Here is a 20,994-nt window from a genome sequence, read left to right as displayed (position 1 = left end):
ACAGTGTAGTTCTTGGTAGGGAGCAACTTCAAAGCCTAAGTATGGTTTCAGTCCTTTTGTTAAAAGACGGGTGGAGTAAAAATGTTTAAAAAGCCAGAACTGTTAGCTTATTAGAAGATTTTAAACAAAATCGGATTTGAGGACATTTGTATTGGACTAGGTACTTTGCTGTTTCAAAAACTTTATACCGTTTCCTCTGAGCAACAGTAAGACATCTAATCCCAGGAATAGCTGTAAGATATCCTATTGTTTCCTTGAGGCGACGATATATAATTGGACTCTTTCCGAAATCAAATCCTGTCTGCACCACTGTTCAGGTCCTAGGAAGATGTGACTAAAATTTCATGAGACTAAAATGTAACATTTTCATCGACCTTGAATTACGAAGTTTGATAAAATATTAACAATTAAATATTAAATTTTCAAAGTAAAAAAAAAAACCAATAACGAAAGAGAATAAAGTTATTCAGTGATAAAATTATAAAATTGGAATCATTAAAATCAAGTTTTGTCCAGGTACTGGAAAAAGTTGATACATCCGTACCCCAAATTGTTAAAATGCATGAACTAAAAATAAATGCATAATTCTTTATTAGAAAATTAAATATGGAAGAAAATTTAAAAAGAGGGAAAAAGAAAGAAATAACTTATTCTGTTTTGGTATCCGGACCTGCGGACATTGATTAAATCAGGCCTTATTAATTTATCTTAGAAAATATATGAGTTACAATTTCGGTAAATCTCATAGAAATATGGGAAATGCTCTGAAATAAAAATAATAGTATAAGCGAAATTAAACACTTTTCTCATTAGATGCTTTCAGTTTCAAAAAAAAAACCATAATAATAATAATAAAGCAAATAAATAAATAAATTTAAAAAAACTTCCAAACATTTAAATTTTAACACTTAAAGATATTTTAATTCTTATTTAATGTCGGAAAAAAAGAACAAACGCATTATCACTGCAGACGATAAAAATTTCCAGTTGTTTATTTGAAAGTCTAATGAACACTTTTTAAGGCAACTCACGTCTCAGTTTCAAGATTTTTGACGAAAACAAAAGTTCGGCAAACAATTCTTCGTAAAATTAGAGGGCGAAAATCGTTTCCGAGTATTTGGAACGATTTGCACATTTTAAGCTTCGTGAAGAACAGAAACCTGGAACACAAAAGAGAGAAAAAAAATCGTCTGACATTTAAAGGAAATAATACTAAAAAAACATTCTTATCGACATTACTGGAACGCAGCTTTCTTCACGTGTTTGACCATGTGCTTTTAGAGAGCATAGTAGTAATAAAGCGTTGATAACTTTTCCGTACAGCTGCGCTTGACACGCTATTCTCCTTGAATGCATTGCAGGAAAAAAAAGAAAAAAAAAAGCACGAACTTCATCGGATAGCGGAAAAAGAAACCTTGCAGAGAATTCTAAAATGTTCTTTTATGTACTATTTTTTTTATTGTGTATTTTACCAAATGAAATGCAATATTTCATGCATTGACATTTGTTTATGAATGGAATTATTACTTCTGGAATAGATTACTTAAAAGTGCGAGAATAAAGTCAGGTATTGTATTTCAAGGGAAGAATTGAAACAAGAGATTTTTTTTCCTCTTCCGATCTTTTGTAGAGTGGATCAACCAATAAATTAAAATTCCATAACAAAAATTATAAAAAATAAGGTTTTAAAATTTTTTTTACGATGAAATTGTTAGCAGTAATTTTCTTCTATACATTTCCAAAGCGAAAGCGACTTGAAAATGCTGCATGTTTGCCCACTGGTTGCGTTTATTCAATAGGTTGGTACAATTTTCGACATTTCAAACCTGTCGAATAAAATGTGTCGCAGAACTAGAAAAGTTCTCTCATTAAAAAAAAAAAAAAAAAATACATGCGTCTACTAAAATGATCTCTCGTCTCGTCTTCGTTTTGTTATCAATGTTTTTATGTGTTTCAAAACTATTTTCCAGTTCATTCTTTTGATTCATTATGCAAAATGTAAAACTCCGTTTACGTGTTTACTTCTACAAAACTTTTCAAAATTCTGGAAGTTTTATGTCTTTTCAACTTCAACTAATTTTGCATTTTTGACCCGTCTTCATTTTTTTGTTTTTAAACCATCGTTTGGCACAGGATGGCATTTTTAGGCTTTTGCGCCAAAAGTCCCAGTAGAAACAACCAACCAAACGTAGGGCCGTATTAAAGTGACGGGTTTTTCATGCACAGATTGATTTAAAAAAAATGAAGTTATTGTTGCTGAAGAATCGCACAAAATCAGTCAGCAATCTCGGGAAATGAGTTTGGTAAAACCCAACCCCGAAACAAGAATCTTGTTTAGCAGGAGTGCCCGTCCTCCCGAAGAACAAGGGCTCATCCCCTAACACCCCGAAGACCCCCTCCCCAAAAAGGGCAAAAATACTCCTTAAAACAACCCACCTAAAAATTTCAATAGTGCTGTCTGCGCGATGACCCTCTCCCCCCTCACCAAGTGAGCATCCCTGGGTTGCGGCCCTGACCAGACGCATGGAAATTTGGAGGGACTCAGCTGAAAAATTCAATTCTCTGAGACGCGTTCCTGCACACTCTTGACGCTCCACGTGACGCTTCCATCCCTCCACCTAGTACCGCATCACGTTGTCCTTTGCCTTGGCCAAGTTGAGCACAAGGCAGGCTCGCACGTGTCGAACCACCAGAATATTCACACCGACTCTCAAAAACAACACCCAGTTCTTTTCTTCTTGGCGATAACCTTGTATGAAGGTCTGGCTTATTTATGCAGGCGCATACTCGTTACGCTGCTTGCATGGTGATACTTATCCCCCACCCCACCCCCACTCGCTTTCTCTTTCTTTTGATGAAATGGGAATGTCTTTATTAATATGAGACTGTTTCGTAACACTTTAACGGACGGGTCACGTAAATTTACGTTTTTCGTAAATTTCGTTTCACATAAAATAGCGTGACTTCCTGGGACAGGCACGTAAATATACATTTTTGTTTAAAATTTTGGTGCGCTCAGTCAGTGGCGCATACAAAGGGAGGGTCCAGGGGGCTCGAACCCCTCCCATCGCCCTTGTGTTTTTTAAACTGACAATAACCATACGAATATAGTACATAAAATAATTCCAGATGAAGGTAGTTATAATTTCAGATTTAATAAATGAAACAATAAAATTTATTTTATCTTTCTTCACCAGCAAAATCGAACTATATGTAATCATAAATTGTTCCATGAGGATGATTTTGCTTTGCTGCTTTAATTTTTAATTATGAGTAAAGTTAATACATGCATTCTTGTGCTTTCTGGTATTTTAATTAAGTATTTGTTATTAATAAATTAATTTTTATTAATAATGCTAAGTAATAACTCAATAATATTTTTGAAAAAATTTTTATTCCCGACAATCGATAAACTCTAAAGAATATGTTTGAATGCGTGTCTAAGTATGATACGAGAATGGCGGACCTTCGATCCTGGACCCCCCCTTTGGAATATTCCTGTGTGCGCCACTGCGCTCGGTTATTTTTTTTTATTTTATGCCTGTAGTGTATTTCTTTTTCTTGGTACCTACTGCCTCAGGACTGAAATTTCTGAGCAGAAAGAAGTGTGGGAGCCCTGTAATCTTTAAGTCTGAATAGCACTGTAATATTTTAAAAATCACTTGAATTTGAAGAGAACCAGTGGACTAAATGTTACCAGCCGTTGGTTAGTAGAAAACTTGTTAAAAAAATGCAATGGAAGGAGGCGAGCACTTTGCACAGCAAACTTAATTTCATTTTCTTTTAAGACAAAATGTTTTTCCGAGCTCCTCGGTATTAATATTTACTAGTTTCTTTCTCTTTTTTCTTTTTGTTTTTCAAAACAATCCAATGGTGGTAAAAAAAAAAAAAAAAAAAAAAACGTTTGTAATTCTAAATAAGATTATTTTGTTGGCTGTTCTCTCTTGTGGGTGAAACTCTAAAAAAGACCTAAATAATTTTTGGCAATTTTTCGCACTTTCTGATTGTCAGCACACAATTTAGAGGAAAAAAAAAGGAGGAGATTAGGACCATCACAGATCTCATTAGTAAAGTTGATGAGTAATTTCTATTAGCTTTCGAATTTCGAACTAAAGTAAAATCTTTCAAAGTGGCTGTTACAGAAAAAGTCTCCTTATTTGCCCATCATTTGTCATAGAAGGAAAGTACCATGAGAGTTGACCTAGTTTTAACGGTCGTTGACCACTTACAAGCAAAAGTTGTGTTAAGAAATAGTGTTTTTACAATCGTCGTATTTGGATAAATATTTTGTGGTGTAATTTTATCTGTGAGTTATACACTGCTCAAAACAATTAGGGGAGCACATGGTTTTAACAAAATTACGCAAAGATGCATACTAATAAATAACATAAAATGTATGTACATATAAACATCCATAATTTTAAGCCTACCAGGAAACGGAAAAAGAAAATTTTATATGCCAATCAGTGTTCATGACGTCAAAAACCAGAAAAAGGAGATAAGAGCAGAAATCGAGATGTTGCAGAAACGTCCGTTTTATTGCCGTAACTGTGAAATTCGATTGCACAGTATTTTTTCTTGAGACAAGGTTACTTGAGAATGTCTTAACAGAGTGATTTACCGGAATCCATGACATGACATCTTACAGGCAGACTGGAATCCGCGCAAACATAACGTAGTGTCGCGGACGCTGTTTGAGTCTCCAGATGTGTTGTTGCAAGGCTTTGGAATCAATTCCAAGAGACAGGAAATGTTAAACGTCGACCAGGGCAAGGTCGGTCACATGCCACTGAAGCAACTGATAACCAGTATATACTGTTAATAGCCCGTCGAAACAGAACAGAGAATGCTACGCAGCTGCAAAGACAGTTACTCTTGGCAACAGGACGAAGGATGTCCAGCCAAACAGTACGTAATCGGCTTCATGAGGGAGAGCTCTATGCACGTAGGCCAATGGTCCTCATTCCGTTGACCCCACGCCACCGTGCTGCCCGAAGATGATGGGATGTTGAACATCGAGATTGGGAGCAACATGATTGGAGCCAAGTGTTGTTTACAGATGAGTCCCAAATCAGCCTGGAGTGTGACATCCGACGCTTTCTGGTATGGAGGGACAGGGGCACTCGAAATAACCTCGCATTCATTCGTGAAAAGTCACAATACAGATGAGTTGGTTGGATGGTATGGGGTGGAATCAGCATAGGCGGACGTACGGACCTGCATATCATTCGGAATGGCACTTTGACTGGCCGAAGGTATGCATACGAGATACTGCGACCTCATGTCATCCCTTACTCTGGAGCCATTGGAGATTCCGTTGTTTTCCAGAATGATATTGCCCGACCGCATAGAGCTCGTCTGGTAGAGAACATGCTTGAAGCTGAAACAATACAGCGTATGGAATGACCAGCGTGCTCTCCTGACCTGAATCTAGTCGAGCATGTTTGGGACATGCTCGGACGACGCATTGCTGCGCGACCAAGGCCGCCTGTTACTGTTCGAGACTTGGAAATTGCACTTCTTGGGGAGTGGAACAGTATTCCCCAAAGTCAGATAGATAACCTCATCGCATCCATGGCAAACAGGTGTGCAGCAGTCTTAGGTGTTCGAGGAGCCCACACGCCTTATTAAAACTTATGCATCATGTCTAAACAGTCTTTTTTCATCATTTACATGTAACCAAATTGTTGCCCTAAATCATCTTTTTACGTTTTTTCCATACTTTCAAAGCATTAAAACTTAATTCCAATTATTTTACGTCTTTTTTTCTGTATTGCGCATTGATACGCGTGTACTATCCATTGTATACCAATACATGGCCGTCTCGCCCGGTTTTCTTCACGTTTTTGCTTGCTCCCCTAATTGTTTTGAGCAGTGTACAACGAGAATATCTCCATTAATAATCAGGAATTCGTAATACGTTTCAAAGCAATATTTCTAGCAAATAAAGTGAAAATATACTTATTAATAATTTATATTAGCGTGATGCCTACCTATCTTCGTTGCTCTTCCCTTGGTGCAAGGATGCCTACTGGGGGGGGGGGGGAGCTCATGCCGCAGACTGCGCCATTGACACTTTTAGATGGGTGTTTTGAGGGGTATATTTCTCCGCCTTGGGGGGTCATCGGAATATTTTGGGGCGTGGGGGTTCGCCCTTGCTCATAGTGGGAGGGTGTGGGGGAACCCCTGCCTTGGTGTCTGATGCCACCTTGAAATTTCGAGAGCATGGTGATTTGACAAATTTTTAAGCGCTACGCTCTAGGAGGCATTTTCAAGCCCCTGAAAATTGAAATTATTTAGTCAGTATATTTTAACTAATAGAAAAAGAAACCCATGATTATTTAATAAATATGTTTTAATAATTCTATTGAATTTGTAGGCGAAAAAATTTGTGTCATATACTTTTTCTTCAGAGTTATTATAATTTTCTTCAATGACTAATCAATAATATAGGAAGCGTGCATGATTTATTGCTCCTTCTTTTGCATTAAGGGTGCATTGGAAGCAACTATGTTTTAAAGCAAAAATAAATTTATAATATTAGAGTTGTATTTGAGGTTCTACAGAGACATTCCTCGTATACCTTCAGGTTCTTCTTAACATCATGTACCTTCTACTTTTTGATCAATTTGGTATTTTATGCCGTATGTTAATGATTCTTAAGAAATGATGTAAAATATATCACACATCACCATCTGATACGCATTTTTCTGGTTTAATTCCCATTTATTTTTCATGAAGAAATGTTTCAGAAAAGTTTACACACAGAATATTCATCTGTTCCTGCAAAATGGGACTTATTTTTGCGGATGGGGTCTACTTTTATAACTACAACCCTGAATATTATTTAAAACAACTAAAATCAGTGCAATAAGATTTATGTAAGTGCATTTGACTGTCTGCATTATATGTAAATTTCTATGTTCAAAGCTGCCGACCTTTTCGTATTTTTTTTAAAAAAGCAATGAATCTTTAGCTTGCCACAGCGGAATTTCTAATTACTTTCTCCTGGTAATGCTTCGTCGAGTGAATAATAAATCACATAACCGGTCATTATACACAATTAAAACAACCTGTAGCTCATAAGCAATTCAACAAAAACTCGATTTTAACTAACCGGAGCGCGTGGTGTACATTTCGTATCACCGTGTCATTAATCAAGATGACGTTAATAGTTGACAAGTAAAGTTGATAACCGGGTGATTTTGGAAACATTTCCATCCCTGGTAATAGATTATCTGTTCGGCTGCGACAGTCGGAGAGAGGAGAGATCACCAAGGCCGAGCCAGTTGCTATTGGCAACAAGTAACGTGACTAGGTCACCTCGCACTGGAAATGGCCTTGTTTTTGGCAGTGAGGCCGACTTTGACCTGAACTACATTCGTTCGCTTTTGTTGGACGCGCTTTCTCGTTGCGCAATCGTTCTTTCCTCTCCTTCCTCCTTCTCTCTTTCGCTCTCTCTCTCTCTCTCTTCTTGCTTCCCTGGGAAGAAAAACTGTGAGGAACGGGGATGAGGTATTTTTCGATTTTGGATGGCTTGAATTTCGAAATGTTGCTAGATGTTTTCAGCTTGCTCGCTACTAAAATTCTGTATCGGGCTCCACGTTTCTTTTTGGGTTGCTTGAAAATTGAGCAAAACCTGGAAAATATCTACGATTTTTCCGGAGTTTCGACTCGAGTTACACATGTTTCGTGAAAAATAACACTCAGATTCAACTGAAGTGAAAAAAGAAAAAAGGCAACTTTTTGTTGTCTCCGGCTACTCATTCAAGGCATTTTTCACTACTTCCTCTTCTGAGAGTCAGGCAACATTAGATACAGTGTGAAAGTGGAACGAGCTGCTTGGGAAGGAACATTGAAGCAAATGCAAAAATTTGCAGTTTTCGAAATGCACCTGCGAAAAGTAAACTATGGGGGAAAAGTCAAATTCTAAGTAATTCAAAAATAGTTTTCATAAAAATATCAGAGCAATGATGTTTCTATTTCTTTACGCATGCTTTCGTTCAAAGGAATTTTAAAAATGATGATCCCGATAAAATTTCCCTTTCTCCAATACTTGACCAAAAAAAAAAAAATCTTTATAAGAAATCGACAAGGAATATATGAAAGATAAAAAATTAGCGATCTGTAAAAAATTCTTGATTTTGCATTTTAGTAAAGTTGTGGTCAGATTATAAAAACCACAAAGCATGGGAATAAAATTCTAAATTGGGCGCCACGATACTCTTTGGGATACTTAAAGTTTGGTCAGAATTTGTAAAATTTCGTCGATTTTTTCCCGAAGTTTTGAGTCAAATAGCTATGTTTTCATTAAAAAATAACATTCAGGTACAAACTAAAGTTGAACTTCCGAGCTCTTCCGATGTGTGGTGGGAGGGGGAGGGGTTCAATGGGGGGGCAGATATTTAAAAATAAACTGAAATAATAGGATAACTTTCTTTTTTAAAAGTGCTGCTGTAAAATGAGCATTTGATGTGTCTGAACATGAGACAAAGTGGAAAAGTACAGTTCAGATATTGAAAAGTAAATATACTGACGTTATTTAATTAACACCGAGATATCAGACTGGGTGAAAACATTTTAATGAGCCAGTGTTTTCTTAGTACTCGCTATTTAGTTTTACTGGTTTAGTTCTACTAATTGGTAGATGATTTTATTATCGTTACTACTACCAGAAATGTATCTTCTCTATTTCAAATATTTCTTTCTGATTTATTTTCTTTTTCTCCCAAATCCGGTAAATTTGCATTTTTTGAAACTCTTTCTGAATTATTACTAGATGGATTTAAATTATACTATTGCAATCCTGAAATCCTTAGATATTCTTTTTCTTCTTATCCTTCCTTTTAAATGTTTTCACGCATAAAATATCGTACGTAAAATATTATTATGCAAAAGATCTTCTTTGCGTTGATTTCATACACTAACAAATCTAGTATTTAATATGAAAATTAGCGTTGTGATCCTTAAAATATTGAAATATCCCCCCAAAAAAAGCAATATGTTTTTTGTGATGAGTTAGTTCTACATATGCTTCGCCACGATGAAAACCTTTCAAAAATCCAACGATTAAAAGCTAAGCTGGGATGAAAGTTCCAATTCTCTTTGAGCAATTCACAATAATGTCTGATTCGATTTTTGCTATAATTATTTTTTATGCACTATTGTGCATGATTTATCCTTTTTATAATTGGAAAAAAAAAAAAAACCTTTAACCCCAAACTTGCGGGGTGAGGTGTCTTACACCCCAGAAGAATTGTACTTATGCACTCAAACGTTTTATATTACATCAATGACTTTACATGTATGCAAGGGCGGATCCAGGAATTCTTTAAGGGAGGGGCGAAATTGCGTTTTTAGAACTTCAATTTTGGGAAAATTAAGAAAGAGTTTCCGAACCCTCTACCCCTAACATGATCGAATATCGTTTAAAATTGTATTTCTAGAACTGCAGTTTCGCAAAATTAGCAGCGGAAAGAGTGCTTGAACCTCATTCCTTCCTCTAACGTTAACAAAGATGGCTTAAAATTACGTTTTCAAGACTTCAAGTTTGAAAAATTCCAAGACATTTCTGGTTGAGAGGCCCCTATTCATCACAGATTGTCTAAAAAATACCATTGGAACTTCAATGTTGAAAAAATGCCGGTGGAACCCTCAAGAAAGGGGGAAATGGGCGATCGCCCCATCGCACCTAGCGTGTATCCGCCCAGATATGTATGTCACCTAAAGTATTCTTTCAGTCGTATTTTTACAAATGAATAACACAAATAATTGTTAGAAATGTTAAATTACTTTAATTTTCTAAATTTTGTGAACTACACAAAAAATATAAGGCTGGAGTTACATACATCCAGCCCCCCCCCCCCCACCACTTATCTTAGAAAAAATCGTCTCACCAATTCAGCGTTAAATTGTTTTTTTTCACCGTTTATGCGCAGCCGATTTTAAAATTGTGTTATGTTTTATTTGCAGAATAAAACCAAAAAAGTTCCAGCAAAATCATTATTATGATTTTGTGTCATTTTTCTGCATAATAAAAATAGCCATGGAATTTTCATACAATTACTATCTGTTTTTGGTAAACAGGCATAAAAACTCATAACGCTTTGTATGTCAGCTTACCGCCATCAATCAAAAGTAAATTTTCACAGACAAAAAAAAAAAAAGAAAAGAAAACTCATTAAAAGTTATTTATAAACCATTTAATTCCAGAAGCCTTGTTATTTTTAAAACGCAGCAAACCACACGCAGTTCTCCGAAACAACAGCGTGGTTGAAACTGCCTCTGAAACACGTTCCGTTTTTGCCGAGAAAATGGGCATCGCGCAGGGTTACTGAACTCTTTTAATCGAAGATTATTCCACGAAATTTTTCGACAGGCGTTCGATTGTGTACCGAAAACGCTCCGTTCCCACCCAGCGGGACTTGCTTCTGCAACTAGGCCAAACACTACACAACGGCTGTCACGCACCGGGGTGTCAAAATGAAAATATCTTTATTTGCCTCGTTTCTGACAGAAATATTGCTTCCGTGATTTTAAATTTCGATGGCTTCCATATTGTTATTTTAAGCTCTCTTTCTCTCTCTCGCTAATGTGGCATCTGCTCTCGTTTGGCTCCTTTAAGTAACTTGGTTTGACCCGCTGTGATGTTTCTGTGCTTCTCCACGCAGTAAATTGACAGAACCGCTTTTTGGAAACGAATAAGCCTTAAAAAATCTATTTATGGGTGTTCAACAATTCCAGCCTGTGTTAAAAAGAGTTCGTCAACAACTCGTATCAATGAGAGTGCAATACATTAGAAAACAGGGCTTAATTTACATGGCAGCATACGGAAGCTCGGCTAATGTCCTTCTTTCAAGTTTCATGGCATTTTCGCATATTACCCTTAAAGAAAGAAAAAAAAAACCTTGTTCGTTTGCTTAAAAAAAATCTATAGGAAACTAGGACACCATAAACTTTCTAGTAACCAGTGATGTTTCCATCAATATTTCTGACTGTATACTCCCAGTAATCCATTACGCACAATATATGCGATCATATTGATAATATGTCATAATATGAAAATTTTGGAAGCTTGAGGGTATGCGCTATGTGTCTAAAAAATGTTTGAGAGCATACGGCGTATATGGAGTATGTACCCTATGGGAACACCACTGCTAGTAACAATACAGCTCCTTCTTAAGTAGCGTTACTTATAGTAATGGGCATAATGGAGTTCCTATAATCGAATCACTCGATTATTCAAGATCATTCGAGAACTCGACTATCACGAGTTCTCGATTATCAGATCTCAAGTTCTCGATTATTACAACTCGAGTTCTCGATTATCACATGACGAGTTCTCGATTGTCAAGTATCGAGTTTTCGATTATTGCATCCCGAGATCTCGATTCAAAATAATCGAGAAGTCAATCGCTCTAGTCCTCGATTCGAAAGATCTCGATTCTCAATCACTCGAGTACTCAGTTTCGAAAGATCTCGATTGTTAATCGGTCGAGAAGTACTCGATTCCCGAGATCTCGATTATCAAAAGTTCTCGATTATGCGCATCACTAGTTACTTAAAAAGCTTCACCGTTATTACACTGTAGAACAAAGCTGCAGTAGGGGAATGTGAGGCAAAGTAAAATAGTTAAGATAACTTAAGGTAACACCCCCAGTAATTGGCATGTGACCAGTAATTGGCACTTCCAACAAAAATGTCCTAAAATAAGATTCGTATGCAATCTTCTAAAAGTAAAAGGCTATATACCAACTGAACGTACATTTACTTAAAGATTACAACTTCAATTCATGTTACTAAATGGTAGCAGTGTCTAGAAAAGAGAAAAAATTGTGGCTTGTATCAAATTAGCCATTTTTGTTCAAAAGCTTCTTCTCTGGCTTAAGGGAAGCATTCACATCAATCCATTAAAATATGACTTAAGCTATATTTTACATTTTGGTTGTCATAAGTTTTGTTTAGTTGAAAGGTGTTACTTTGAGTGGGTAGAAGTATATTTTTGTCCCTTTTTGAATTTTTGAAGTAATGATGGGTGCGATTTAGTGGTGCTTCAGTTTTGCTAGTCTCCAGTAATTGACCCAAGCGCTTATAAACACTAATTTGTTGTGCAATATGTCACTAGTTAGAGGCACACCAAACTTTAATGAAATTTCCCTCTTCTTTGTTACGCTACAATCGAATAAATTCAACATTTTTTGGTAGCTTAAAATTTTAATTACTCCATTAGTCTATTTTAATGTTCAATTCCAAAAGTTCAGTAATCAATGAAACGGCACAACAAACGTTAGCTTTTTATAAAAAACGAAAGAAAAAAGTCAGTCTCGGCAAGACCAGCCGCTTCTTAGAAAACGCAAAATCCCAAAAATAGTCCATAACCCTCCCTCTCCCGTTTTCACTAAAAGTGGAATTATTCCAGAATCCCAAGCATACGCATCCCACTCTGTCATTTTTTAAGTCCCATTTTCGGGCTGTCCTTAATCAAAACCTTAGTTTCCTCCATGAACAGGTTTTTCTTTTATATGGAAAGAAACGAAGCAAACAATAATTCGAAAAAAAAAAAAAAAAACTTGCCAAATTATTTGCTAATAATCGAATTCAGAGATTTATTTGATCTACTTTATTTAGATGCCTTCTGATGCAACGCAATGGCGCCGATTTCTTCTTTTTTTTTTTTTTTGATCATACTTTTTCGGAAGAAGAAAAAAAAGAAAAGATTTCGACTTATAGAATTACGTTAACAAGGAAACTTTGACGACAGTCAAGAAATAAAATTCTACTTATCGAATATTTCGACTCAACGAAATTTGTCTTGTCGAAAATAAATAACATTAGTTCTCCATTCAGTTAGACGGGAATAAATATTCACTTCGGCTAATCGAAGTTTTAGACTCATCGAAGTTCGACTCACCGAAGTTTCACTGTATTTTATTAGCTAAATGGGCCGCAATAGCCTAGTCGGATGAGATGAGTTTTTTGGGCCCTTAATCGGAAAATGCCAGCTTCGGTTAAGAACAGAACTCGCCAAACCACTGGAACGAATATTTCCTGAGAATCACAACGAGAAAAATTCTATTTGTTGTAGCTATGGTTTTAACTTCTACTCATTTTACTATTAGCAAAAAAAAAAAAAAAAAAAACTCCTCTAAAATCCGCATAAACTTCTACACTACTTCCTAATTTGAAAATAATAAATAAATAAATAAAATAAACAAATTCCTTAATTTAAATTTTTCACTCAAATTTTTAGACTTTTTTGTTAAAGAAAAACAAAACAAAAGTGCTCAAAACAACCACTCATTTTTTTTAAAAAAAAAACAATTCTTAATTTTACCCAATAAATATTATGATGACACACTGTCATTTAAAAAACCTGACTGATCTGAACAATGCCCCTGTTGATGACATGATTTTCAAAACGCAGGCAACGAAGGAAACCCTACTGATATGTAACCTACAAAATGAATCCTCAGAGAGAATGAATGCGTAATTTTTACAAGACATGTAGGTGGTTATTACTTAAAAGCAGGATTTTGCAGGTGGGGGGGGGGGGGGAGAGAAACCGCACATCAATTCCACCTCCCTCCGTAACAGCCATTCATCGAACCCGGAGCTAACAGGCTGAAACGGCACATGACTCTGGCTTTATGTGCAACAGGTAGGCCAAACCCTTTCGTGTTCGCAAAGTGGTTCGGGGTCTTCGACCTCCGCGCGTCCTTTGCCCTCGTCATGAGGCACGAACCGCCCGCTGATCGCTCGTCGCCCCCAAGAAATGCGGTCAACCCTTTTTCGAGCGCGTTGACATGGATGATTATTCTTGGATTTCGTGCTGAGGAGATGCTGCCTGCGATCACGTGGAAATCGTCTGGCGATGCTCCTTTTCCTCTTCCCGAGGGGCGGAACCTTGGAAGAACATGGATAGAACCTTTGGAAGCAGGGCCTGATTACCCAAAAGGCTCAGGAAGCTTGAGCTTCCCCTCAGAATTAACAGGGGGCCCAGAAATGACTTTAAATCTTCAGTTTCTGCTTTTGAATGTATTTTTAAAAGTATTCAAATATTAGAACTCGCTAAATATAAATTTTGGGAGAGTTTTAAAAAGTGAGGACACAGTTTATAAAATGTGACAGCTAGATATTTTCATCTGTGGAACTTGCCCTAATGTGCTACAACATACTTATATCACACATGGTAAATTTTATGAAGGTATAAATCTGAAACAACTAACCTCCCTTATCTGCTGCGAATGGGAGTACAAAAATGTGTAATGTACAGAGGTTCAGTACGTCTGGGGGGGGGGGGATAAACTTCAATTGGAAGTCTGCTTTGTCGTTTCTAGAAATAATACATATAGCATTGGTGAGTTTTGTTTCAATGTGCGTAGAATTTTTAGAAAATATGCACTGAAAACAAAATATGGGGGGGGGGGGGGCTGAAATGAGACTTAGCTTTCCCTAACTTCAGAGGTTAATCAGGCCCTGTTTGGAAGTCCGATTTGGGGAAGATTTTGGCTCGCCCCCCTTGCGATTGAGCTGAGGTTTTTTCTCTATTTTATAAGACACTAATGGTTGAACCGCTACATAGATAGGCCGGCGCATCAGCATAGCCATTTTGGATCGGAATTTTCATTGTTGCGGAGCTAGAGTTACCAGAGAAAAGTTTCGAGTTCTGCCGAATTAGCCAAAGAAAATATATTATTTAATAAATAACTCACTTGTGCCGCTAATAATTGTTTCCAGTGAAAGCTCAACAAACGCGATGACTTGCCAGAAAAGACAACCACTCAAACACGCGCTCCGATCCAAAATGGCTGATCTTAAACTGATGCGTCGACTCTTATATATAGGGGCCAGGGGCCTTAATTAACGGTAAAACAATGCTAAATTAATTTAAAGCACACGACAAAAAAAAATCTCAATGTGGGTTAAATTTGCACTGCTTAAAAATATTATTATAAAAAAATAGTTAAAAAAAAGAAAAAACCTTAGTTAAGAGTGCTGCTTCTAGTAAAGTTAAGAATAAGTTTTCTACTCTTAACTTTACGAAAAAAGGAAAGTTGAAAATATGGTACACAGCTTGGGGATGTCTGTAAATGACGTCATACTTTTTTCAAAACTTTGACGTCCTATCCTCTTTGTCACAAAGTGTCACACTACACCTTACTCCCTCCCTCCTTTGTCACATGTCACGCTATTTTTCATAAACATATTCTAATTAAAAAAATTCGCTATGTCACACTTTTTGTTACCCCCTCCTTTCTCCTTGTCACAAACTATCAATTACACTAATACCCGTCCTCCGTAAAAGCGGGACATCATTGCTGGACAGCTCCTAATTGCATCCTTCATCATAATTCTTAAATTACTATTTGGATGCTATTTTTGAAGTTGATGAAAGTTTTCTTTCATCGCGTGATATATTCTGCCTATTTTCTTTTGGAAGTCCGATTTGTGGAAGATTTTGACAGGTCTGTGGTCCTCTAGGACACTATAATGGAGAAATGGGTCCTGTAGCACCTTGTGATTGCGAAAAACATACAGTGAAACCTGTGTAAGTTGACCACTTGAGGTGCACTACTTTAGTGGTCAACTTAAACAGGTGGTCAACTTACAGAGTTTGATTTATATGTTAAGGGCTAATTCCGTGCCTGAAAAAAGTGGTCAACTTAGACAGGTGGTCAACTTCACAGGTTTTATTGTAATTTGAATTCAAAATTTCAGAATTCAAATTAATTTTCTTTTTCTTATATTTATTTCATTTTTCTGTAGTAGGGATTTTCTTTAACATGACTATGAGCAACTTAAGGCTGTTCAGTAGAAGAAATAATATGACGATGAGAGCCTCTATAAAATCTAATTAGAATTAACTGAAGTTTGTGTCTGGCAGCACGCAGTGTTAGAGCGCTATTTTGATATTTATTCTCAGGCATTTAGGTTAAAGAGGTTAGTGTTGTATGGGTAATGCGACGTAACTGTCTATCACAGTGAAGCAGGCTTGTGTGTAGTTTTACTCAAATGTCAAACTAAATGAAAATGTTTAATTGATTTTATTTAGGGAATTATTCATTGGCAAATCCTTCATCGGAAAAACAATAAGATATTTCCAAAATATTACTCAAATTTTTTATTCAGTCATTTTTTTTTGAAGGGAGGAGGGGGTGACACCCATGCGCTAGGAACTCACTGCGAAGTGAATCATTTATTGTGCATCGCGTTTTCTGAAATATGGCCCGTTTTTTACTTCTCTCTACGAGCGCGCTATAACGAGGGATTACCGCTCTTCCAAATCCCGTTTCGTCACATTACCGCGTAATAACATCGCAATAACCCAACGCGTGCGGGAGAAGAAACGCGGCCAATCGCGAGCGAAACCGACACCTCTGATCCACTTTTTCCCATTGAGCACTCGAGGTCACTCAACCACCGTGTTCATGGTCAGGGTTGATCGACCTGTTGGAGGAAGGGGGGTTTTCTCTCTCTCTCTTCAGAGAGCGAGAGCGCTCTCACAACTGGGTCAATGTGTTAGGGAATTCCGCCGCATGACGAAGCCGGATGCCGGGCACGTGAGAGAGAGAGAGAGAAAACTTTTCGGGCAAAGAAAATGAGGGCTGATCCAGAGGTTGAACGAACCCCTTTCGGTTTGTGTCTGTTTCGTGCTCATCAACCCGATTCGGGGACAACGTTATTTGCAGTCATTTTACGCAATGCTGGATTTGTAGGAGAAGAGAAATTGGTGTAAATACTGGGGACGGTGTCGTGAAACTTGAGGGATGGAACGCTAAACTGTTGTTCGAACGGATGCTTTAATGCACCCGAAGGCATGAATAACAGGTGTGTTGTGAAAACAAACCTTTTAAATGAATGACTTATATCGGGGACTTCGATTATTTACGAAAGTCGCCCGTCAGGGTATGACGGGTGAAAATTGCTTCTACATTTGAATAAAGCCATTCATTGCCTGTTTGCTGATATTTTGATGTAGTTGAAATTGTAACCCTAACTCCCGTGGATTGACCCTAAACTCCAGTTGGTAGCGTTCATTGTTGACCTTTTTTTCGTTTCTTCATTCCCCTAAAATGAGTCTTACCAGAAGTTACCGGATCGAGTTCAGCCTTGTGACAATAAAGCCTTCCCCTGCTTGTTAAACATTACCAAAACATATTATCAAATTATCATGCGGCGGAGAAAGTTTCATTGTTGAAGCACGCGGGTAACTCGATCATCGGCTATTATTTATATGAGGATTTTCAAAGTTTGACGCTCAAAATTATATGCTTTCTTAAATTTAACCTTGAAATTCTATCCGTAACGTTATTCACAATTAATTTTATGATTGCTATTCGCAATTCCAATAAACTATACCCCGATGGGAGATCTAGATATAAACTGTGCCAGGATGGAAGGTCAAGGGAGGTCACTGAGACCTTCCAAGGTTTTCTATATTCAGCAAAATTGCAATAATTCTGCAAAATTTGGAGTTCTATTCCACAAATTGAGAGTTTCTGCCTCCCCCCCCCCCCACTAATTTAAGCTCGGGCCCCCTCTGACTGTAGCAATCGCTCCAGTCTCTGGTTCATGGCGACATGGTGACTGAAAGAGCAAATGCCGTAGCTTATAACCTGCTTTTCAGCTTAGTGAATGACAAATTTTTTATCGTGTTTATGGGTTTTTTTCTTTTCTATTATTTTGAAATTACATCACACCACAATTTGTCCGAAGCCCTTTATTTTGTCACAAAGGAGAAACGCGGAACAGAATATTTTACCTCTTTTGGTAGTTTCCTAAATCACCGCAAGGTAGCGCATTCAAGTTCTAGAACAGCGAATTATTCACTTTTGTTTAGCTTCGAATTACGTACCAACCCAATCAAGGCACACAAAGTGTACTAAAAGCTAATAAAAATCAACCCCTTGATTCATGCTATTTAGCAGTCCTAATCACAATACCCGTCAACTAAGGGCCAAAAATGTCCCATATTTTGCTCTCCATATCGTAATAACTGTCCAGTAACTATGATGCCAAAACTGTCCCATGTTTTACAGACATTCGGGAAAAGTTCTGATAGGCTCAACAAAAATCGTCCCGGTTTTTTTTTTTTTTTTTTTGAACACACCTGACAAATGATTTCTTGATTCACTTTGCAAAAAGTTCTGACAATAATAACTACTCTCTGAACATCATGCCATGTGCATAATAACGTTTTATGTTTTTCATAAGTGTAAATAAACCAGAAAACCGCCCGTCAAGGTATGACGGGTGAAAACTGCTTCAGCATTTGAACGAAGCAATTTCCTGTTTGGTGTTATTTTGATAGTTGAAATTTTAACTCTAACTCCAGTGGATTAACCCTAAACTCTAGTAGATAACGTCAATATTCGACCACTTTTTCGTTTCTTCACCCTCCTAAATTAAAATGAGTCTTACCAGTAAAACAGTTTAGTTACAGGATCCAGTTCAACCTTGTCGAAATAAAGTATTTCCTTGCATGTCAAACATTACCAAAAAATATTATCAAATTATCATGTCGTGGCGCGAATTCCATTGTTGACGACGTCAGCGTTACTCGATCATTTGCTATTATATATATGAGTATATTTTGTTCACGTTCGTGAAAATTTCCGACAAGCTCCGTAAAAGTTCTCAATTTTACAAAGAGACACATAACAGGTATTTCCTAAGTCACGATCGTTTAAGCATCGAGGCCAAAAAGTTCTGTACTCTTTCGCATGAGATCTAAATCTGTTTACCCCCTGTTTTACAGACACTTATAGGGGTGCCCACAGGGTCGGGGTGATAATGGCGCATGTTGCACCATCAAAAGGGGAGGGGGATTTATTATTTTTTAAATTCATTTATTTAAATTTATTCATTGATTTATTATGTTTGTATTTTATTGCATTTATTTATTTAGTGTTTGTGTGTGTGCCATTGGCGTAGCACAGAACTTTTCTAACAAACTATTAATCATAGTAATTTTATATAAATAAATAAATAAAAAATATTTTAAAAAACACAAAAAAGAAAACTAAAAATAAAAATAAAAATTGGAAGAAGGTTGAGAAAAATTTAAGGGGGGGAGGGAGGGAGCTTTGTGCCATTGAACTTGGGAGGGATGGGCACTCCTGGACACATAAAATTTCCTCCATCCTCCGAAAATATCAAGGGATAAGATTGAGACTGAAAAACATGTGGGATGGAATTTTGTGTCAGTGAAACGACGGGAGAACCATAAATATTTATTTTTCTTACACGCATGAATATCATTGGGAAGCTAAATAAAAACTTCTAATTTTCAACGGTCACACATTACAAATGAGGACTAATTTATCAAAAAGGAACATATAAATTTTCCAAAAATGTTCAGGAGGTGAGAAAAATGAATTGGGGTAAGAGCAAAATAGTTTTATCAACTTCTCTGGTTACAGAATTGAGCACAAAATCATAGCAAATCATGGCTCAGAGTAAGAAATGTTTGTGATAAAAAATTTCGCCAAAACTTTAATATTTCGCCTTCTCATATTCTCTTATCGAAGCACATGAACCTAAAAGTAGTGGATTAAAATTTGAGGATTTTGGACATGTGTTCCTATGGATCTAAAAAGTCTTCGTACTACAGATTCTTTCCGGATGTGTCCCCTTTTGTTCAATATAAAACGTGCAGAGGACGGATTTGTTACCTTTTGATTCAACAGCCACACTTTACCCTTAAATAAAAGAGGATTTTCCACGTTTGGACTTCTTGAGAGTGAGTGAGTTCATAAAGGTCATCTGAAAGATTTAGAAAATGTCATAAAATGAATTTTTCTAAAAAGTGGATATGTTCCCTTTTGATAAATTACTCCTCAAATGATTTCTTAACTGATCGAAATAACCATTGATTAAGCATTATGCCGAAAATATCCCGTACTCTTTGCATCGGTAGCAGAATTTTCTTCAGTGGCCTGCGATTTAAGTAAAAAATTTAGAAATAGTCTACGGGATATAATCCGACATTTGATTGATCGTAAAATCTAAATCAGCTCGGAGAAATACTTCAAAATAAGATGCTAAACTTAGAAACTACAAGTGCATGCTACCTGTAGATTATACCTCACAAAATACGCAACAAGTCTTTTGTAGCTGAAATTCAAGATTATTTTTCTTTAAAAATAATTTAAGCCCCCCCCCCTAAAAAAAAGTTTGCAGACTTTCTCAACAATTTGCGACGCGCTGTTTTTGCTACAACACTCTGTATTTGTCCTGAATCTAAATTTTTCTCAAACTTGGGAAAAGTTCCGATCGGAGTACTTCCATGAATTCACAATAAATATTATTTATTCGTTCCCAATGTAAGATTCACAGTAACGACATAAGGAATGGAGGACCTATGGCGGCCTTCCTCAATTTTTCAAGACACCTTACTAGTCATTTACAATTTCCATAGATTGAGAACATTCCTTCGATTGAAGAACCAAGTACTTCATTCTATTAGATAGTCTATATTAACTGTGAACGGCATTTGTACTCAAAATGCCGTTCACAGTTAATATAGGTGAGTACACAAGTATGTTTTGAGTACACAAATGTGTACTCAAAAACACACTTGGTAGGATAAAAACAAATTAATGCGAAATTCTTTTAACAAGAACGTTTTTTCTTTTGTCAAAATGGTTTACGTTACGTAGACGAATGACATGGTGTATTTTTAGTATTATTAAAGTTCGGTAATATACAAATTCTTTGATTTTTTATGTTTCATTATTTTGTCTACAATAGCTAATATATTTTTTGTTTTGACAGGAACTTAAATTTTTCTACGATATCAAATGAAGAAGACGAATTTGGGTTTTCCAGAAAGAAATCAGCTAGGGTAAGTGTCGAATTTAATGCTAATGTCGTTGAAAATAATAATAATAGCGAAGGAAGTCTGCATATTATTGCTCTTGTCAGGCCCGGCTCTTGGGATAGGCGACCTAGGCGGACGCAGATTTTAGGGGCGACAAATTTCGAAATTGAAAT

At 36.6% G+C, this 20,994-nt stretch overlaps 1 protein-coding gene across 1 annotated transcript in view; it reads left to right on the top strand.

The window, feature by feature from the left end:
- LOC129225315 (transcription factor cwo-like) overlaps window positions 1-20,994 on the top strand; it is a 68,435-nt gene that overhangs the window by 8,154 nt on the left and 39,287 nt on the right. The window contains exon 2 of the mRNA XM_054859906.1: window positions 20,776-20,845. Coding sequence (XP_054715881.1) covers window positions 20,776-20,845 — 70 coding nt within the window. The remainder of the gene's footprint in view (window positions 1-20,775; window positions 20,846-20,994) is intronic.

The sequence above is a fragment of the Uloborus diversus genome, chromosome 6 (assembly GCF_026930045.1).
Source record: "Uloborus diversus isolate 005 chromosome 6, Udiv.v.3.1, whole genome shotgun sequence".
Lineage (NCBI taxonomy): Eukaryota > Metazoa > Arthropoda > Arachnida > Araneae > Uloboridae > Uloborus > Uloborus diversus.
This window is presented reverse-complemented; position numbering and strand designations above follow the sequence as displayed.